The sequence below is a fragment of the Otolemur garnettii genome, unplaced genomic scaffold (genome assembly GCF_000181295.1).
Source record: "Otolemur garnettii isolate 467f Iridium unplaced genomic scaffold, OtoGar3 scaffold00087, whole genome shotgun sequence".
Lineage (NCBI taxonomy): Eukaryota > Metazoa > Chordata > Mammalia > Primates > Galagidae > Otolemur > Otolemur garnettii.
In genome coordinates this window covers 3,045,126-3,066,942 of record NW_003852482.1, presented here as the reverse complement: position 1 = coordinate 3,066,942, position 21,817 = coordinate 3,045,126, and the positions used below count along the sequence as shown (strand labels likewise).

At 54.7% G+C, this 21,817-nt stretch overlaps 1 protein-coding gene across 2 annotated transcripts in view; it reads left to right on the top strand.

The window, feature by feature from the left end:
• The window catches only part of VAV2 (vav guanine nucleotide exchange factor 2), a 173,905-nt gene that overhangs the window by 41,111 nt on the left and 110,977 nt on the right, over nt 1-21,817 (top strand). For both annotated transcript variants that reach the window (XM_023516213.1, XM_012808219.2), the window contains exon 2: nt 3,749-3,865. In XM_023516213.1, coding sequence (XP_023371981.1) covers nt 3,749-3,865 — 117 coding nt within the window. The remainder of the gene's footprint in view (nt 1-3,748; nt 3,866-21,817) is intronic.

Below are 21,817 nucleotides of genomic sequence, written 5' to 3'. Positions count from 1 at the left end.
CAGTGGGACTCCTCTGCAGGATTGGGGAGGCTGTTCCTGGCATCACCTCCCCAACATGGGATGTTGTGTCAAAGCTGTTAGAGGAAAGTGATCTCAGCCTGGTTCTGGAGATTGACTGTGCTATACCCAGAGCGTGGGACAGTGGGTGGCTGGGTGTGGTGCCATCCTCACTAATCTGATTTTGGACTGATGAGATTGAATGGCCCTGATGAGCCATGGGGGAGGAGAGGCTGCCCTACACCCTGCCTTTGCTGAGGCAGTGGGTAGGAGTGTTGGGGAGCCTGTGCCCCTTGGGGGCCCTGAGCCCACCAGCCAGGTAGTGCCGACCCAGCCCCGGGCCGCTCATCCTGGAGCCATGTCTGGGGGGAGCCCCTTCCTGTGGTCACTCAGCTGGACTTGGTCTAGGGTGCTGGCCAGCCTTCCCTTGGCCATGGGTGATGGCCAAACCCAACACCACCAACTTTGAGCAAGGACAAGGAATTGCTGGCTTTGCCCTGACCACCATCTGGGCCTCTCTCAGCCTGCCTCTCGACCAGCCCCATGTGGCTGAGATGTGCCTGACCACCATCTGGGCCTCCCTCAGCCTGCCCCTCGATCGGCCCCATGTGGCTGAGACGAGCCTGACCACCTTCTGGGCCTCCCTCAGCCTGCCCCTCGACTGGCCCCACGTGGCTGAGATGTGCCTGTGGCAGCGGGGTTCTGCGTTCTCCCACCCTCAGACCTTCAGGGTGTCCTGGACTCTGAGTGCCTCCCTGCTATGTGGGAAGGGGAGGTTCTAACCCACGGTAGAGGCCACATGCCTTAGGAGAGTATAGTGCGTGCCCCCAGTGTGGGGGACAGAGCTGGACACAGACCTATCCTCACAGGGGGCTCCCCCTGAAGCTGGAATGGGTCTATTCTGGGCTCTGCCACTTTCTGGTTGGGACTGAAGTCCTTAACTGTCAGTGCCTCAGTTTCCCTTTGTGTAAAATGAGAGGAATTAAGATGAGAATAAACTCATCAGGTGGGCAAAAGCCAGGAACTCTCCCAGGGAGGCCCCATGTGTGTCTTCCTTTCTGGGTGCAACCTGAGGCAGTGCCACACTGGACTCTTGGTGCCCTGTTCCTGAGGTCACATCTGTCTGGACAGCTCAGTCCTCCAGAGGCTGTATGTGTCCAGCATGGACACAGAGCTGCCTTGGAGCGGCCTGGGATGGGGGGGCCTGTGGGTGAGGGCACTGGCTCCTTCTGAGCAGAAAAGGAAGCCAGGGCTGTGATTATGGCTGGGACCTGTGTAATTAACTCTAAAACTGGGAGGCTGTAGAGGAATTAAAATAAATGCTTAGTGGAAATTAGAGATGAGCCATGTGCAAAAAATAGCAGAGCCAGGTTGGACACTGCAGTGTGTCCCACAGGCAGCGGAACAGCAGGGGGTGGCCAGGGGCTCGACTGTTCAGATCCCCCCATACCCTGGTTTTCAGGCTGGAGCTGAGTTTGAGTGTCCCAGGCTGCCTAATGGAGGGCCACACACCTGCTGGTTTACAGAGTCAGGAACCTGCTATTTCAGCATGCTGGGGGCCAGGCATCCCTGTCAGGGCTTGGTGGGCAGCATGTATCTTCCTGGGGACCCTGGGGAAGAAGCCGTCCTGGTGCCTTGCCCACTCGGCTGTCAGCTGACCTGCTGGTGCCAGCCTGTGCTGCTTTGTCCAGTCTCTGCCTCCATTGCCATGTGCATTCCCCACAGGTCTGTTTCCATCTCTCTCTCTCTCTCATATTGTAATTAATCTTTTATTAATTAAACACAGCATAAAATATGATGGCTTGACTTCCAAGAGAACAGCTCAGTGGCATCAAGCACATTCACAGCCTGCAGCATCATGCTGTCCATCTGCAGAACTTTCACCTTCCCAGACCGTCAGGTGTTCAACACTGCTCCCTCCCCCAGCCCCAGCACTGCTTCCTGTGTGTGGACTTGAGGACTAGAGGCCGAATTGCACAGCACTGATCTTTTTGTGTGTTCTTCAGAATTATCAAGTCATAAAAGACAAAGGTCACGGATTGTTTTGGATCCCATTATCTAAGCCAGCAGTTACTAGCTTTAAAATTTAACTTAATTAATACATTGAATCCGAAGTTTAGTTTTTAGTTGGGCTAGCCACATTTTAAGCACCCACTGGACACTTGTGTCTAGCGGGCACTTGAAATGCCCACACATAGTATCCTCCTGGACAGATCAGCACCCCGGCAGGACATCTGTATCGTTCCGGAAAGTTCTGTTGGATGATACTGTGCCAGGTGAACGGGCACCACGGAAACGTGACAGCCAGACTCGTGTGTGGTCCTGGATCAAACCTTGGACCAGGTTTTCTTTTTGCTGTAAAGGACATTTTGGTGTCCTTCTCTTTGTATATTGAAGAATGTAATTAAGGTGTGTAAGTGAGATGACCGCAGTGTCCATGTTGACGTCCTAGCTCTGACACTAGCACTGTGGTTATGGAAGTTGGTATCCTCGTTCTTAGGAAAAACACACACACACACACACACACACAGATATTTGGGGATAAGAGGGTTCTCAAATGTTCAGAAAAAATTATACACGTAATCACACACACAGAGACAGGCAATGACTCTGGGATAAAACTAAGGAGTGAACAGTGACCGATGGCCCAGGGCAGAGGGAGCTCCCGAGGAGGCAGGGGTGTGTCCAGGTGGGATGGGGCTTAGCACACCCACTGCACTTGATTCACAGCCCGAGCAGTGGCTCAAGTCCCTGCCCTGAGGCTCTGATTTGACCCTGTTTTCTACTCAGTCTGTTCATTCGCCTGTTTCTTGTGAGCAGGGGCAGGCTTCAGCAGTTTGTCCTCAGAGGATGGTTGCTGATGACAAGGACAGGTCTGAAATCCTAGGGTGTTCTCAGGCAATGTGTGTGGAGGCCTGGGGAATGCTGTGCTGAGCTGGAGGCTCCCGTCTCCAGTGCCTACTTTGTGCGGTCAGGGCTCATGATGAACCCATGAGGCAGGTTGTGGCAGGACACCAGGCCTACCAACACCCCCTCCCCCGGTCTCGCCCCAAGAGCATTTTTGCTAGCTATTTCCCCACAAAGTCTGGAAAGATGCCCCCTCTTCCCATTCCTCCCATAACAGATGCGTGACAAGCTTGGGGCTGGCAGGTGCTCAGTGGAGCTGAGGGGAGGGCGGGTACAGGGGGTATGCCCACGTGCTGACTGGGGAATTGGGGCCCTGCTCCTGTGGCTGGGTCCACCACGGCCCCCAGCGAGTGGCTCCTGGCTGTGGACCTTGTCACCTGAGGGGGGCTGTGTCTGTGTGCCTGTATGCACTCACGCACAGGCTCAGAATCTTTACTGGTGCCAGGCTGGCTTGTTCTCCTCCAGCTGTGATTGTCAGTCCTGAAATGTGCTGGATGCACCTAGAGGGGATGGGTGGATGTCACGGAGGGCAAGGTGCCGTCTGTGCCAGGTGTGCTGGCAGGCTGGGGAATGGCGTGTCTTGCAAGTGTGAAGGCCCTGATGGGCTTTGCAGCTCAGTGCTGGGGGTGCCAGAGCCCCATGGTGGTCAGAAGCTCAAGCCGTGGAGCTGGCCTCCTGCTTTGGTCCGGGCCTGTCTCTCACCTTGGGACTGGGGGAGTCCTGAGCTCTCTGAGACAGGAGTGTGCTGAAACGTGCTGGCATGCAGCAGGGGCCTGCTGCTGCTGTTACTGATTTTGCAGACCCCGAGGTCTGAGGTTAATGATTTCTCCTTTCTCGTCTCTAGTTCCTATGTTTGAAGAACATCCGCACCTTCCTTAAAGTCTGCCACGACAAGTTTGGGCTGAGAAACAGCGAGCTGTTTGACCCCTTCGACCTCTTCGATGTCCGAGACTTTGGAAAGGTGAGTGCTCACTTCCCAGCTTAGTCCCAGCAGCAGGTAGGCTGGATGGACAAAGTGGGCCTGCACCCCCACATGGGGTGGGGAGCTCTCCATCTTCACGTCTGGCAGGTGCCGGCAGGTGCATGGCCCTCCCTCCAGGTCTCGTCTCATGAATCTGGGTGGATGCTTGGGAGCAGAGCTGGGTGACTCTGGGCCTGCCTTTCTAGCCAGCAGCCCTGAATCACCAGTTCTCCATCAGAGAATGGGCTGCTGCCAGCGTCGCCTCAAGAAGGGTTGGCAGGACATTGAGGTGAAGCCCGGATGGAGCCTTCTTGGTTCCGCCTGAAACAAGCAGAGCTGTGTCTGGCCTGGGTGGGTAGGCAAGGGGGGCTGATTCTGCAGAGGTGACCCCCTAGGTCCCTGGCAGACAACCCTAGGAACTGTTCTTGTGTTCCTGGGAACCATCACATGGCAGCTATTCTGCACAAGCCCGGCTGGCACAGGGGAGGGGACCCGAGCCTGGCAGGTACAGATGCCCTGGGGCTCTGGCCCTTTGGGGGCTCCCTGGTAAGCCAGGTACAGAGTTATGTAGGGTGTTGGCCACATGCCTCCTGAAGCCCAGCAGGTCCCAGCTGCTATCCTAAACCTGTGGGATCAGTACCATGCCGCCTCCCTGACAGCTCAGGGGCTGGGAGTGGGAGGGGCCGGCCCCACCTGCTCACAGCCTTCCCTTGACACCCATGCAGGCGCTGGCATGGCTCTGCGAGACAGCTGCTACCTGGACTAGCAGAGGACTGTATTTTTACCTGATGGGAAGTAGCGGGTAATTGTTGCCTGATTTATTTGAGGACCACTATCAGGGACTTGGTGTGTAAGGAAGCATTCTGTGAATACATGATTTGTGAAATGCAGAGGCAATTTTTTTTTTTGAGACAGAGTCTCACTTTGTCAGTAAGTGCTGTGGTGTCACAGCTCACAGTAACCTCAGACTCTTGGGCACAAGTGATTCTCTTGCCTCAGCCTTCCAAGTAACTGGGACTACAGGTGCCCACCACAACACCTGGCTGTTTTTAGAGACAGGGGTCTCACTTTAGCTCAGTCTGGTCTTGAACTCCTGAGCTCAGATAATCCACCTGCCTTGGCCTTGAGTATTGGGATTACAGGCGTGAGCCACTGTGCCTGGTGGTACAGGTTATGTTATATTTGCAAACACTGAGAAGTCTGTCCAAGAGGAGCCCTTCCTGGGAAGTGTCAGGGCCGTTGGATAACTAGGGTTTTCCCAGGAGGTGCCTTCCTCCATTCTGGAGTTGTACAAACATGAGATTTGGGGACCCCTTCAAGAGCCCACCTCTGTGTGGCCATCAGGTCTTACAAGTTTTTATCTGTCTCTTCAGTGACTCCCCTATATGCCTCTATTGCAGTGCACCTGTCTGGGGGTTTCAGGCCCATCCAGGGCCACCTGTCCCCCTGTAGGCCATGTCCTCTGGGCGGGTGTGGTGGGAGCTGAGCTCCTGTGCTGTTTTCCTTTCCTGAAGTGGCTTCTTCGAGCCCAAGGTTGATTTTAAGGTAGTTTGAGGCTCACTTCTGTTCCTCTCTGAGAATAGTGGAGATGAATTTGCTGCAGGGGCCTGGGTGAGGAAGAGGCTGGAGGTTCTACACAGGGTAGAACATGCATGTGCACAGACAACGGTCAGCACACTTACACACAGCCATGTACACACATAGACACAGTCAGCATACATACACATAGACACAGACGCACGTACATACAGACACATGGACACACATGTACACAGACATGTATATACAGACACGTACACACAGACAAATGTACACACATGTATACATAGACACACATACACACAGACACAGTTGACACGTACACACATGAACACAGACATGTACAGACACACGTACACACAGACACACAGTTGACATGTACACAGACACATGTACACACAGACACACACAGACACATGTACACATAGACAGATGTACACACATGTACACACAGACATGTACGCACACAAACACATTTACACACAGACACACATATACACAGTCAATATGGACACACATACATGTACAGACACATGCACACACAGACATACACACATGTAACACAGACACATGCACACGTATGCACACAGACATCTACACACAGACGCATGTACACACGTACATACAGACATATGTACACACATGCACATTGTCAGACACATGTACGCAGACACACACATACACAGACATGTATGCACAGATACATGTACACACAGATGTATACACACATACACATGGTTAGACACACATGTGCACACAGTCGACATGTACACTCAGACATACACACAGACACATGTATACACATGTACACTCATACACACAGACACATGTATACACAGACGAGTACACATACACATTGTCAGACACATATACACACAGACACATGTACATACACATATATATGTGTATGCAGAGACACACATGTACACACACATAGACACATGTACACACATATAGACACATGTACACACAAACACATACACACAAACACATGTAGACACAGATGTAGCTACACACAGACACATGTATACACAGACACATACACACCCATGCACGCACACATACACATTGTCAGACACACACATGTACATACATACACATATACATATATACACAGACACATATACACATACACTGTCAGACACACACGTACACACAGACACATAGACACATGTACAACACATACAGACACGTACATAGAGACACATACACACAAACACATGTACACACAGACACACTGTGAGACACACATGTACACATACATGCACATACACACAGACATACATGTATATACAGACACAGACACACATATACACACATACTATCACACACGTATACGTATACATGAACACAGAGATATACACACACGTGTACACACACAGACATACACAACTCACATGTTCAGACTATACACACACTTGGCTGTATATACAACTCATGACCACAGAACTGCACACACTCACACTCACACCTATGGATGCACTGCACATGTGTGCTCTCTCTCGTGTCTCAGACACACTCAGACACGGATGTATCTAGAATGTAGACCCTCCACAGCTGACCAGCTGCTGCACTGACCACCTCTGTCAGTCGGCCTGATGCTCACAGATCCGACGTGCACCATGTGGGTGTCAGCACAGTAGACCTAGTTTCTTATGGCAACCACCTTCATATGTTAAGTAGTTTGTGGTAGTCCCTGGGTGGTCAGCTTACAGAGATTCGACTGTACTGTGTAGAGAAAAAGACAGAAAAATCCTGGCCAAACACATTTCTTGGCCAACAGTTAAAATGCGAAGATTCAGTGTATAATTTCACTTTGCTTTTACTTTGCTACAGCAGAATGTGATGATGTAAGGCGTACACAAATTTGGGTTAAACTTATCATTGGACCTGCCAGCCATGTGGCCAGGAGTTTGCAGAGGGGCCCTGGTCATCAGCCCTGGTTTCCAGGGAGGCAGTGCTGGCTCTGAGGCCCTTGCTGGCCTCTGGTCTGCCCATGTTGCCCTGTGGTGATCCGTGGCTGTGCTTTGCCAAGCTGTGGCATCTGCTGTGGGGAGCCGGGAGTGGATGGTAGGTTTGGACCATGAGTCATGGTGTGGAGTGCTGGGAACAGAGGTGACATAACTGCTCAGCTCCTGGGCTGGGCTGGAGGACCCAGGCGCCTGGCCCCAGTCGATGCTAACTAAAACAAACCCAGGTTTCCCAGAGAGATGGTGGCCACCTCCTGTAATTTTTTTTCCTCCCCTGTTTCATTTATAAAGGTGTGATTAATACCTGTACCTTTGGGAGGCAGAGCCGGTGGCTGAGCTTGTGGGCCTTGGGCCCTAGCAGGCTGGGTTTGAGTCCCAGCTCTGTTGTTGCCAGGGTACGGCTCTGTTTCTCCAGGCGAGTGTTTCTCCAGGTCCTGTTTGTGGCATTTATTTGTAGAGTTCTAAGCACCTGGGTGTGCCCCGTGAGGGTCCCGTTGCTCTATGGCTGTGCTTCTCCTTGTTCCCCCATCTGAGCTTGGTGCAGGTAACCTCTGTGTGTGTGTGTGTGTGTGTGTGTGTGTGCATGTGGCTGAGGCCCGGGCCGCCTGCGACCCTCTGCTGGGCTCTGGTGCCCATGGAAGTGATGGAGGCAGAGTCCTCACCCACCCACTGGGGTGACCTGGCCTAGGTCCCACTTGTTGTATGGATCTGGTTGACTTCCATGTTAGTACTTCCTTCCTTACCATGTAAACCTGTACTTCCAAGCTGAGTTTGACTTGGGGCCAGTGGAGGCTGGGGCTGTGGGCGGGGCACCCCACGTGGGAGCCATTGTCCCCAGCCTGGCTGTTTGGCCCGTCTAGTGCCTGTGGCTTCTCTGGGGAAAAAGAACATAGGCAGTTCTTCCCGCCATGCTGCAGCTGGCTCTGCTCGTGTGTCAGACTCAGCACATGGGTCCAGAGCAGGGAAGGGCCTCGCAGGGCCTGTCCTTAGGTCTGTGTGTCACTCTCTGGCCACAGAAGTGAAGAGCAGATGGCCCCTTTCATCTCCAGGGCCACTTGCCGAGTGTCTCCCCTGTGCCCAGGCTCATGTTTTGTCCTTCATGAGCTCAGCCCAGTGGGGCACCCTTGGCTGTTGCAGGTGAGCCCAGCAGCCTTCAGCTACATCATATCACAGAGATGTGGCCGCCTGCCCTGCGCTCCACGAGCCCCGCCCTTGGCCCTGAGGACTGACTGGAGTCCAGGCAGGAAGAAGGTGGCATTGTTCCCTCTCCCGAGTGTGAAGCTCTGCAGAGACAGCTGAGCTGTGGCCCTGGGCAATGTGTCCACTGGTGGCAGAAGTGTCCTCTCTGTTTTCGGCCACCCTGCTCCACCAGGAGCCTGCGTGAATGATGCCAGGGCTGGTTCCAGGGTGGGTGGGAAGGGCTTAGGGCAGCCTGGCCCTGGTCTGTGGGGGGCTGTGGGAGGCTGTGGGAGGCTGTGAGGGGCTGGGGGTGTGGGACACACAGGTTTCTGTCTTGCTAGCTCTTTCACTCACAGGGTCAAGAGATCAAGGGGTCTACACAGAGCAGCTGGAGTGTTGGCTGCGTTCTCTGGAGGGATCGAAGCAGCAGAACGCAGACTTGTGAAGTGCAGGGCACTTACTGGGGGAACTGGCTTGCATTATGGAGGCTGAGAAGTCCCCACATGGGCTGTCTGCATGGTGCAGTCTTAGGACTGCTGTTGGTCTGGCCGTGGCCAAGTGCAAAGGCCTCAGAACCAGGGGGCCAATGGTGTAATTCTCAGTTCAAGGCCCAAGGCCTGAACCTGGGGCCGCTGGTACAAGTCCTGGGGTCCAAGGGCCGGAGCTCCTGGAGTTCACAACTCAAAGACATGGTCAGGAGGAGAGAGATACAGAGAGACAGAGAATACTTTCCTCTGCCTGGCTGAGTGGGTGGTGCCTTCAGCACTGAGGGCAGGTCTTCCCACTCAGTCCCCTGACTCATAGGCCAGTGTCCAGGAAGCACCTTCGCAGACGGACCCAGAAATAGCCCTATAGTTCTCAGGTGCTCCTTAGTCCAGTCAGGTTGACACCTAAAATCAACCCCCGCGGCTGGTTGGTTAGTCTCAGGCTGGTTTAGAAGGTGTCACTTCCCCACTGTCCTTTAGGAATGTCTGTGGAGTTTCCCGTCTTGTCCAGCCTCTGTGTTTGTTGTCCTTTGTTTTCTAAAGAGCAGCCTCTCAGCTTCTCATGGCTCTTGTGTTATTGGCATCATTTCTTGGACAGAGAAGACATCCCTCCATCCCTTCACCCATTTCTCCATCCTTCCATCCCTCCATCCCTCCACCTGTCCCTCCACTCATCCCTTTACCCATCCCTCCAGCCATCTGTCCATCCCCCCACCCGTCCCTCCGTCCATCTGTCCATCTTTCGACCCATCCCTCCATCCCTCCACCCATCCTTCCACCCATCTGTCTATCTCTCCGTCCATTCATCTCTCCCTCCATCGATCCCTCCATCCATCCCTCTCTCCATCCCTCCTCCCACTTGTCCCTCCCTCCTTCTATCTGCCAAGCACACAATTTACTGAGTCTATATTAAGCACTTCCTATGCCAGAGATAAAAGATGGGGAGAAAGACTTGGATGGTCTTTGCTCTCAGGGAACACTGAGCTTTGCAGCCTGCAGTTAATGGTGAAAGGAGGAGAGAGGAGATGAAAGCTCTAAACTTCCATGACGGGACAGGGGCAGTGGGCCGGGGCAGCCGGGGACACTGGTGTCTTTCCTTTATGATTTTATTGTGGAGAGGATCGTGTACTTCAGGACAGCTACTATTGCCCTCTGGATCTCTCTCCCCCCAGGGACAGTGGTGCTTTTCCTGGTTTTGGCTGGACCAGGGGCTACTTGTGCTATTTAGGGACTGCCCGCAGCCCTGCCCTTGACCTGGTTTCCCTAGGAGGTGTCCTGGGAGGATTGACCACGAGACCTGGATGGCAGCAGGTGGACCCTGGAAATACTGGAGGGCTGCAGGAACCCTGGGGTGCTCTTCAGGCAGGCCACTGTGCCTGCACTCCGGTGCCTGCTCTCATCCTGCTTCTAGGGAGCCAGGCAGGAGAAACAGGCCTCCCACTGGTCTGGCCTGGGCGTGAATTGGGCTCTGCAAGTCCTGGGTCTCTTGAGCCTTTGTCCCTACAGGGACAAAGCCCATGGCGGTCCCCGTGGAGACAGGGCTGTCAGGACACGGCAGGAACGTGGATGCACAGGTCCCCCACACTCCTGTTAGCGTTTTCTTCCTCTTCTTGTTAACTTACCTTGCAAGCTCCAGCAGGACCTGAAGGGTCCAGAAAGTCTACTCTGGAAGTTTGTTCTTTTGCCTGCCTTCCCTGGTATTTTCCTGAGGGCTGCACTAAGCATATCAGGTTTGGGGTCAGATTAACTCCTGTACGGCTTTCTCTGCTGCCCCAGGTGGGCAGCAGTCATGGCCGAAGTCGGCAGCATTTGCTGGTGGACTGATGGCTCTGCCCTCCATGCTGGCCTGCGGGTCCTGTCTTGTTTCTCTCTGGGTCTGTGTCTGGCAGCTGGTTCAGTTAACAGGGCAGGTGGGGGAAGCGTGGCTGGCCCTGGCGCTGCTTCCAGGGACTCGACAGCACAGCTCGGGATCTGGCTGGAGACACGCAGGGAGGACGCTGGAGACTGTAGATGACCATCCCGCTGGAGCAGCCCTGTCTCCTTACTGGGAGCGGGTGCCCTGTTCTGCCCTTCACATTCCTGGGCTGTGATGATGGCACTCGCAGTCCCCATTCTGCAGCACAGGAGGCTGCGGCCCTTGAAGGGGCAGGTGGGGTGGTCCATGAGTTTCTTGGGTCTCCACACACTCCCCGCCTCTCCTAGGTGCCGGGTCATGGCCCGAGTGTTGGGGTCAGTCCTGCCCCTTTAGGTGACTCTGCACTGTAGGCCCCTTGTCTGGGAGTGAGAACACTGTGCCAGCCTCCTGTGCGGGCAGGGGGCTCACGGTGGGTCAGGGGAGCGGAGAGTGGTGGAGGTGCTGCCACTGTCATGTGCTGTCACTTCCCTGGTGGTGACAGCCTCTGTGCACAGAGCTCGCTGAACCTGAGTCAGGAGCTGATATGACATACTCTTTCAGGATATGAGGGCTATGGCCTGGGGCAGAGGATGAGGAAGGCAGGTAGGTAGGGGGCAGAGAGGGAGGGACAGGAAGGAAGCTGGGAGGGGCTTTCCTGAGCAGCACAGGGGTGGGGTTCCTGGTCTGCAGGGTACAGGGGTGTGGGGGGCTCTGGCTGTCAGCGAGAAGCCTGGCCTTCCTGGCTCAGCCATGGCCCCTGCCTTGCCTGCTCTTTGCTTGCTCTGGGAGCTGTGCTGGCCCCTGTGTTTCAGGGCGGGCTCAGCCCTCCTGCCGCCGGGCTTCTGCAGAATGCCCCTGCCTAGAAGGTTCTCCCTGTAGCTACCTGACCCCTTCCCGCCTGCAGCCTGTGCTTAGCCAGCCTGCCCTGAGCACACCTGCTTCACAGGTGTGGGGACAGGTTCCGGGAGGGACATTCTGATGCTTTTCATCCAAATGTTCCGCCCAGGCTGCCTCAGTTTGGAGAATTAGAAAACAGCTGGGCTATTTCTGTCACTCAAGTTAAAAAGCACGGCGTACCTCCTAATGAAAGGTTTAATTCTCCTGTTTATTGTTCATTAGAACATTGTCCTCTAGTCAGAAGCTTCCCAAACAAGTAAAAGGGCTGGGACAGACTTATGAATTTACAAGTGCCAGCTCCCAATGTGGGGCACGCACACCTGGCCCCGGGACAGCCTGGCCGTGCCCCACCCCCTCTTCCCAGTGATAACTCCCGACGTCCTTGAACACCTGCTTCCTGCAGGGCCCTTCAGAGTAAGGAGGGAACTGAGACATAGAGCAACTGTGTCCTGGTGGGGTCAGTCGGGTCCTGCTGGGTCTTGCTGATGACAGACACCCAGATCTTATCTGCTCTGCCGTGCCCTTTGACAAGCGAGGCAGCTGTGGATCCTAGGAATTCTGCCTTATCTGGGGAGTTGGGAAACTGGGCTGGAGGCCAGTGTGGAGGCCAGAAGGGCAGAGAGGGGGCCACGAGGGTAGAGAGGGGGCCAGGAGGGCAGAATGGCAGCCAGGAGGGCAGAGAGGAAGCCAGGAAGGCAGAGGGAGGACCAGGAGGGAAGAGAGGGGACCAGGAGGGCAGAGGGGGTTCAGGAGGGCAGAATGGGAGCCAGGAGGACAGGGATGACCAGGAAGCAGGGAGGAGCTTAGGGCTGTGTGGGGAGAGGCAGTAAAGGGTCAGCCCCTGGGAGGGTGGTGCTGCCTAGCAGCTCCTCACAGGACACAAGGCAGTGGACCCCAGTGTCTGAGCTGGTGCGGTTGTGGCAGGTGCAGGTTATCCCTTGCTGTAGGCCAGTCTGCCCTGGGCCTTGCTGGAGGCCAGCTCCTTCTGTGTCCAAGCGGCTCCGCTTTCATCTGTTCTCTGTGTGGTGTTTTGCTGACATTTTGCTTAGAAGGTACTGAGGAGGCTAAAGATGTAATTGAAAACCACAGATCCATCACAGCTGAGGAATTTACCTCCTTTGGTTTGGGCCAGGAGGATCTGGGGACCCTGGTGCTGGGGATAGGCTGGGTCACGAGGAGCAGGCCGAATACCTGTCATGGGTGTGGGTTGTGGGGACCTCCACCAGTATCCCCGTTCCTCGGAGTCTGTCCGAGCTGCCAGGTCCCTGGGTTTTTATGTGTATGCAGAGGGGCCCTCCTTCCCCCAGCCCTCCCTCCCTACCTCCCACACCACCCCCACAGGAGCACCTGCCTGGGCACCTGCCAGCGCTCCTGGGCTGGGATTAACCAGGTGAAGGTGGTGCTTTGGGAGGGTCCAGGGGCAGCGTGTGTGAAGGTCAGGCAGCTGGTAGAGGTGGCCTGGCGTGTTCAGGTATGGAGGGCAGGTCAGCTCAGAGTGCAGGGCAGGGAGCAGCAGGAGGAGGCAGGGCCAGGGAACATGACTAGGGACTTGGGGCATCATCCTGGGAGTTTTCAGAAGGGAGATTCCTGGTCTGCAAGCCAAGGCTGCTGCGATTAGTACCAGTAACTCAGAATGTACCTGCTCAGCCTTTGGGCAGCTCTGGTGCCCTGGCCAACAGTCTGTACCTTTTGATTCTCTTCTCACCCAGGATTTGGCTCTGGGAAGAGGGAGCCTGCGGGGCAGCAGTTTATGCCGATGGAGAAGCTGGGTTGAGGAGCCGTGCTTGAGCCCTGCTCTGGCCGTTATGTGTTTCTGAACATGGCCTGGATGTGGCTTGCCTGCCAGGGCCTCAGTCTTCCCATTCGGGGACCTCTTGGGTGGTGGCCTCCATGGGCATCATTTTGGCCACACAGGACTGTTGTTTCCATCTCTGTGTGTCCTCCTACCCTGTGGGTGCCCAGCCAGGTGGCTGAGAGCTTCACTTTCCCCAGCTAGTCCTGGGGCAGCTGGTACATGCCACTCCCCACCCACCGCTTTTGTCCATGTCCACAGTTAATTAAGTTTTAATTGGCTAATTGTTTCTTCTTAGTGCCCCAAGACATTACTTGTGTCTGTTGAAGCCTGACAGTTTGATGTTTGCAGGAAAAAAGCTGAATGAGGCTAAGGAGGATATAGAAGAAAAAAATTGCCAGGTATAAATGATTAATTGTAACAAAGTGTTTCGTCCTGAGACGGTCCTGGAAGGCCTTTCTCAGGGACTACTGGTATTTCCAAAGGTAAACAGGCATCTGAGCCAGCCTGTGAGCAGGCTTTAGCTCTCATCACTTGGCGGGGGGAGGCAGCCCCTCTGGAATCACAGAGTGTGGGGCTGGAAACTGGGAGCGGGGCCCCCGCTGTGGCTCAGAGGCCCCCACAGCTGGGGTGCTGGTTGAGTGTGCAGACTCCTGGCTGCTCTGCGGTAGGGAGGTCAGGGCTGGAGCCTGGACTGTTCACCCTGGGCAGTCCTTTGGATTCTCCGTCTTAACAACAGTGTACTGTCATGGAAGAGCATAAGGTATAACCACAGTTACTGCTGTCGCCATCCATAAGGTATAACCACAGTTACGGTCGTCGCCACTTCAAAGTGTGTAATTCAGTGGTGCAATTCTGGGGTGTTAATTATGTTCGTGGTGGTGAGCCGTGGTGAGCCGTGGTGTGCAACCATCAGCTGTGTCTTGCTCTAGAGTTTTTTTATCACTCTCAAAGCCGTATTTCCTCCTGCCCATCCCCATTCCCTGGAAGCCCCTGAGCTATTTTCTGTCTCCGTGGATTTGACTCTTCTGGGCCTTTCATGTAAAGGGATCAGACGGTGATACCTAGTATCACTGACAGGACCCAGGCCACTCAGTGGCCTTCTGCGCCTGGGTCCTGTCTCTGTCCGTGTTACAGTGTGTGTGTCACATGTCCCTCCTTCTCACAGCTGAGTAGTGCCCCACACCGTCCAGCTCTGCGTGCCACACTGTCCATCATCCCTCAGTACTGGCTGCCTTCACCTTTTGTCTGTCGGGAATGGTGCTGCTGTGACATTCACGCACCAAGTCTGTCACTTCTAAGTCCTGAACCTTGGCCCACAGCCCCCTCCCTTTCCAGATTCAAGGGACCCTCCCTAGGGAGTGAAGTCTGGTGGGGGGGGTCTAAGCAGATGTTGCCTTTGCACCCCGGAGGCTTTTGTCAGGTGGGCCAGGGCTGGAGGTGACTGACATGTTCCTTCCCACACTCTTGGGCGGCCTGCCGGGGTGTGGCTTGCTGTGCAGAGTGCATCCCTGGCAAGGTGTGGTTGGGACGGCAGGGACTAGTGTCAGTGACTGTGACGCTACCAATAATCTCATCAGAACTCTGCTTTCGGCTCTTTCAGCTGTCACCCAGAAGGGGGATCGCGGCTCGAGGGGAGGTTCTTGGTTGAATGCTTTGCGGCCCACCAGGCTGTTTCCACAGCAGGGCACAGTGCTCCCCTTCCCCTCTCCTCACTGCACTTGTTCCCTGCTTGTTTGCTGGTATCAGCCATCTCAGTAGCTGTGAGGCAGCATCCCCCTGTGGTTTGGGGTTGCATTTCCCGAGTGATTGGTGATGCTGTGCGTCTTTCCGTACGCTTTTGGCCATCATCACTGGGCCAATTATCTACTCTAGTCTTCTGCTCGGTTTTTAATCAGGTTTTTTGTCATTGAGTGGTAAGAGCTTTTTATACTGTGTCTGGTGACCCCTCGTGACAAACGCAGTTTGCAGGTGTTTTCTCCCATTCCGCTGCTGCCTGTTCACTTAGTGGATTGTTTCATCAAAGAAGTTAAATTCGACACGGTCCCATTTTTCTGTTTTGCTGTTGTCCCTGTGCTTTTGATGGCATCTCTGAGAGATCATTGCCAAGTCCAGCGTCATGAAACTTTCCTCCTGCGTTTTCTCCCAGGAGTTCTGTAGTTTTGGCTCTTATGATTAGATGGTTGATCTACTTGAATTAATTTCTGTACACAGTGTGAGGTGCGGGTCCCGATCTGGACTTGTACAGGTGGATACCATCTCAGCAACTTCATGTGTGGGAAAGACCATTCTTTTCCCGTTGAATGTGTCATCCTTAAAGGATGAAGCTGAGACAATAGAGTTTATTTGGGCTGAAGTTGAGGACAGCAGCCTAGGACACAGTCCAGCTTGCCTTGGAAGTGATCAGGGGAGCAAGAGAGAGGCTCAGGTTTTTAAAGGAAAAGAGGGAAATCGGCAGAGAGGAGATGACAAAAGTTGCCCGTTAGGAATTCTCACTGGTTGCAGAAACCAGCTAGCTGGTTAGCGATTTGTTGTAGCTGGCTGAGTCACAGGGTATGGTGTTTATGTCTGCTTGGCGTCAGTCACCCTGGACCTGCCTAGCAAGTGGCTTCAAGAGCTGATTATTTAGTTGTGGGGGGCAGAGTTATTAAATTTTAAATGCTTCTCCAGGCCTGATAATTTAAGAGGCTCACATTCTTCAGATGTGAGGTTTTTTCCTTTCTCAAATGGTCCTGGCACCTTTGCAGAAATGACACAGCTGTGGAGGTGAGGACAGGTGTCCAGAGGGGCAACCCTTTCAGCTGAATGGGCAGGAAGGTCTATGTTCACCAAGTTGTCAGATCAGCTGGTTCACCGCCAGGTCTGCCCCATCGGCCCGGCTTTCCTCTGCCCCTCCTTGCCCTGTGCTGTCATTGCCAGGTCCCTGGTCCACTGGGCACATCTGCTTCTCATGAGTGTTAGGCCCCTTCCTCAGGTGTGGAAAGCCGGGTAGGTAGACACTGTGGGGTCACAGCTATGACAGAGCCAGGGAAAGGGTCCTAATGCAGGTGGCAGTTCTTGCCAGGCAGAGCAGGGGGGAGCCACCTTGCTGCCTCCCAGGAATGGGGGAGAAGCTTCTGGCTGCCGCAGGTTGAACATGAACACAAGCTGGGCCCCCGCAGCCCATTCTGCCCGGTTGGGCTCCTCTGCAGCAGCCAGGTACTCCTGCAACCACCTGGAGCCTACATTCCTGCCACACAAGGTCACCGCTCTCCGCCGGCAGAGTTGGAACACCCCTCATAGCACTCCTTGTGGCTGCATTTCTGTGAAGGATGAATGTTCCTGTAGATGGGTTGTGCCAAGACTTCCCATACCTGCTCAGGCCCAGGGCATCCTCGTGACCTCGCCACAGAGCCAGGTGTAGTGGAGGAGCTCGAGGGAGCATCGTGAGGCCAGCTTTGAGTCAGGCCCCTTTTCACGGTGGCCTCCTGGGAGGCTGAGGGCTCCCAGAGGAAATGGGTCTGGGAGGGCCTGGAGGCAGAGAAGCTTCTCTAGGGAGAGCACCAGTAGGTGCTGGCGGATGGGATGGGTGGTATCCGTTGGGAGCTTGCTGATTTTACACCAGAAAGCCTAGCTGGGAGGTGAGGTCAGTCCTGGTCACAGTGGGGAGGACTGGACCTTTTTTAGCCCTGGCTTGGGCTCTGACTGTCTCAGCTCAACACAGCCTTGTGACCACAGCAGCTGTCCCAGGTCCTCCCCTGGAATGAGGTGCTGTGATCCTGGGCCCTGGCAACACCCCCCTACAGCCTCTGTTGCCTCATTAAAGGTGTTGGTGCCTCTGAGGCGGTTCTCGTCCTGTGTGACCCCTCAGAACAGGGTCCCTCTACCATCTCAGGGGTGCCAGAAATGCAGGGATGGGGAGCACCATTGGTTCCCTCTTAGACCTGAGGGAGGGGGCTCTGGTGAGTTTAGTCCTTGCCAGGAAGGGCTGAGGTGAGGGCGGTGTCCCCAGCTGTAGCCCCTGGGTGATGGGTGGGGCTGTTGGAGCACGTGGTCTTGGGAAGGGGTCCATGCTGCCTCTGGGCTCGTGACTAGGAGGCTGGGTGTCTTAGAGACATGTCCTTCCAGACATTTTCATTCAACAAGGACAGCGTTGTGAGAGGACTGACTCCAGGCCCCTCCTCACATGGAGCTGCTGCCTGGCTGGGGGAATCTCCCACCCGAGTGTCTGGGATGGGAGGCCGAGGCTGAGTCGAGGCTGAGTCTTTCAGGGAATGTGCTGAGTGAGCACCCCAGCTTTGTTCCTTCCAAGGACCCTTTGAGTCCCTTCCCCCTTCTTTTAGGGCTACACATTTGCAAAGATTACACATATTCAACCGACGACATTTATTAAGTAATTAGTTCTCTCATTTTTTTAATTAATCACAGACTAATTATGAATTATATCTCCAATTAGAGTTTGTGATCCACAGCCTATGGCGGCACCCCTTGAGAGGGCACACAGGGCCTGCCAGGGGACAGGTGCACAGCAAGGCGGGAGTTAGGCTTTGGGGTTTATTGAGGGTACTTGGAGACTCTGGGGATGATGGCCTTCAGGGCCCCTAGTTTGGGCCCTTTCCCTAGTGAAGGCACAGCCTCTCAGCAGGAGGTAGCTATGGCAGTGCCGGGGAAGGCAGCACCCCAACCCTACACCAACCCAGGGCTTCTCTGTGCTGTGGGTATGCTGGGCGGGTGGGGCCTGGTCCTGGGAGGCTTTGCCTGGGCTTTACGGGCAGGCAACTGGAGTCCTTGGTGCCTGGGTCTCCCAGGCCAGCTGGGCAGGTGGTGGGGCGCTAGTACTTCTACCCAGTGACCAGGGTCTTTCCTACACTGACTGACCCAGTGGTGTGGTTTCAGGTTGGTCCAGCACCAGCCTCCTCCTCTGTGAAGTCACCTTAGTTTGCTCCAACCTGCCTGGAATGGCAGAAAGAGCACCCATTCTTGTGCCAGCAGGACATGGGGCCCTGGCCGGGGCCAGGCCAGCTTTGTGTGTGGAGGCCGAGCCTGGGCACTCTGCCCTGGCCTCTGGCGTCAGCTCTGGGCCTTTCCGGGGCCAGCGGAGTGAAGCTCTTGGCTCTGCCTATGGAGGGGCTCACTGACCTGCTGAGTGCAAGGTGTGTGTCTGCGAGGCCGCAAGTACAGCCCTGGGAGTGGATACACAATAGCTCCCTTGAGTGGCGAGGCTGGTGCCGGCCTTTGGCATCTGGCATGGGGCTTGATGCAGAGAATGTGTTGCTGACTGACACTGACTGGGGCTTGGGCAGAGCCAGGCTGAGCACAGTGGAGGCCACCCGGGGTCTGGAGGGAAGGGAGGGTTGGGCAGCCGGCAGAGCTTTCCCCACCTCTTTCTGTGGGTGTGCCAGGAGGGAGATGCATAGTTTGTTTTGCTCCCTGAGATAGATCTTGGCCTCTGTCTGGCACCAGGGCTGTGCTTTTCCGGCCTGCATTCCTCTCTGATCTGAGACTGAAATACTTTAGCTGGTGGCAAAAAGTAGCTGCATGCCCTTTCCTCCCCCCAGGACGGGAGGAATGTTCAAGACAAATCCGGTGTCCTAGCATTTTCCTTTGCTGAATGGGCAACCCTTGACCCGTGGTTTAGAAAGTCAGGCAGACTGGCCAGCTGCCCGGCCACTGGGGACCGCCAGACCCTGGGGCCCAGGCCCCCCCACCAGGGCTGTGCTGGTCCGGCGGCCCGAGAGGCCTTCAGCTCTTGGGATCTGATTTCAGAGCCTGCGGCCCTCTGTGGTGGCGGGGCCCTGGGAATCTTTAGCTTTCAGCAGCCTTCACCTGCCTATTACTGCTGGTGCTGTGGGGTTGCCGTGAGAACTCAGGTGAGGGTGCCCCAGTGCCAGCCTCGTGGAAGATTCCAGAACAGCACACAGTTGTGGTTTTACCTTTGAGTGGGAGCATTAAAAAGGTGAAGACATAGGAGGGAGGGAGATCCGTGAGGGGGCTATGGGCAGAGCCAATTTGGAAACCAGTGGGTCAGAGTGAGGCTGAAAGAGGGGCAGCACTGTGTAGGGGGAGACCATGGGCCCTGGGGCTTGAGACTTGGGTCTCAGAAGGGCTGGGATTTGAGATATTCCCCTGTGTTTATAATGTGTCTGACCTTGTAGGCCTCAGTATTTCTACCTGTAGAATGGGCACAGCAAAGCATGCCAGCCTCATGGTGTTGTGAGGCAGAAGTGAAGTGGGCCAGAAGGGACCCAGTGCTGTCCTGGCACTGGAGAGCTTGAAATTCTCAGCCGACTTTCACGCCAGCTGCCACGGAGGAGGGCACACTGCTTTTCAAGGATCCTTGCCTGGATTTCTAAATGTTTCCTGGGATGGTGGTAGCCAGGGTAGCTGTCAGGCATGGCTCAGGATCAATGTGTAGAAAAGGGCAGACGGGAGGGACTGAGCGTGCTCTGGCCTTCTGTGCCCCATTTGTTTCTCTCTGTGGCTGACACCAGCTGAGCTGGGTGCACTGACTCCTCTTTACCATTTCCAGTGGTTTCGCTATTAATTTAACTGGAGGAAATCGCCCTGAGATGCCTTTCAAGTGGAAAGAGAGAGATGTCCTAAAACTGTGGGCATATCATTAAGAAAAGCAAATTAAATCATGTTTAATGGTGTTAGAGTCTCAAGCACTTTGCAAAGTGGAGTTGGTGAAGCAGGGAAATGAGAAATTGCTGACGTCCTTGGCAGGGAGGTTGGGAAGGAGAATCTAGGAATGGCGCTTGTGGAGGTGGCAGGGTGGTGGAGGTAGCGGGGCCAGTGTCGTGTGCTGGGAGGGCAGGGCCCACATTGGGGGCTGGGAGGGCGGGACCGGCATCCCAGGCCAGCTGGACCAGACTGGGTCTCTAGGGCTCAGCCCAGTGGGTGGACAGGGCAGCTCGATGGAGCCCAGTGATTCACAGCGTCGTGTAAATTCTCTCTTCCTCTCCTGGTCTCTCTCAGGAGGATGTGGGTGCAGCCAGCCTTTTCCATCCCCAGGGTTCTCCAGGATCTTTCTGATTCTGTTCTTGGGGGTCAAGACCCAGCGTCAGACAGAACCATCTCAGTTCTTTAACCAGCTGCCCAGTCGAGGCAGATTGCTGTACTTCCTAAGCCTCAGTTTTCCCATCAGCAGAAGGGAGGTGACACTCACTTCAGGTGGGCTCAGAGAGCAAGGCCTAGAGGCCCAGCTGGTCAGCTCAGTGGAGATAGATATGGCCTTCTGTGCTGTGTTCACATTTTCAGTGGGATAGGAATTTTGTTTTTGAGCTGCTAATGGTACTTTGGAGATTTTGTGTCTTTGAAGCTCACTAAAAATGATAGCTCTATCTCTCATAAACATAAAAAAGCCCTTCTAGCAAAAAAGAATGAATGAGTTTTCTGTTTGTCTCATGGTAGGTTCCCAGCTCTCTTATAAGTCATAAAAAATATTCAGCTTGACATTCCACCATTAAAGAATCATTCCTTTGGCTTAGGAGTTTGTCCCCGCCGATGTAGGTAATTCATTAGGCTTATCATTTACTTCCCAGTGCAGGTTCTGATCAGGAACAGAGAAAGAACTTGGGCATGTCAAGGGGGACGGTGGGGTTGGGAACTCCTTAGGGAGGAGACGCAGTGCAGGCCATTTAAGAACTCTGGGGCTGAGAAAGTCAGGCCCTGGGTGGGGAGAGGTGGGCTTGTCTTGGGGCTTGTCGGGTGGGCTTCTGTGGGGAAGGCCTTGCCCAGGGTGGGATTTTCAGGGCATGGTGGCAGCCTCATCCTTCTTATTAATCTTTACTGAGTATTTACGAAGCTCTGGCTTCTTGTACGCTCCTTTAATCCCATGTTTGATGAGTGAGGGTGTCGAGGCTGGGAGAGTCCAGGTCACGTAGCCAGAGCCATGGCCAGGACCTCGGTCCCTAGGCTGTTTCCTGTCTTCATCTTCCTTTCCACCCCTTGGCCCAACTTGTTCCAGGGTCTACATACAGAACATACTTAATACGTGCTTTTGCAATGACTGGAGCCATCCATGGTGTGCTGTGCAGGGCATGGACAACATGGTGGCCGGGCCAGGAGGCAGCTATAGTCTGAGAGCAGGGCCCATGCTATCATGTGGAGTCAGATCCTGCCAGCGGCCTCTGTTCCCTCTAGCTCAGCTTCCAGAATCACAGGGAGACTCTTCCTGCCCTTCTCTGCCCTCTCTGTTTCCTCCTCTGCACCCCC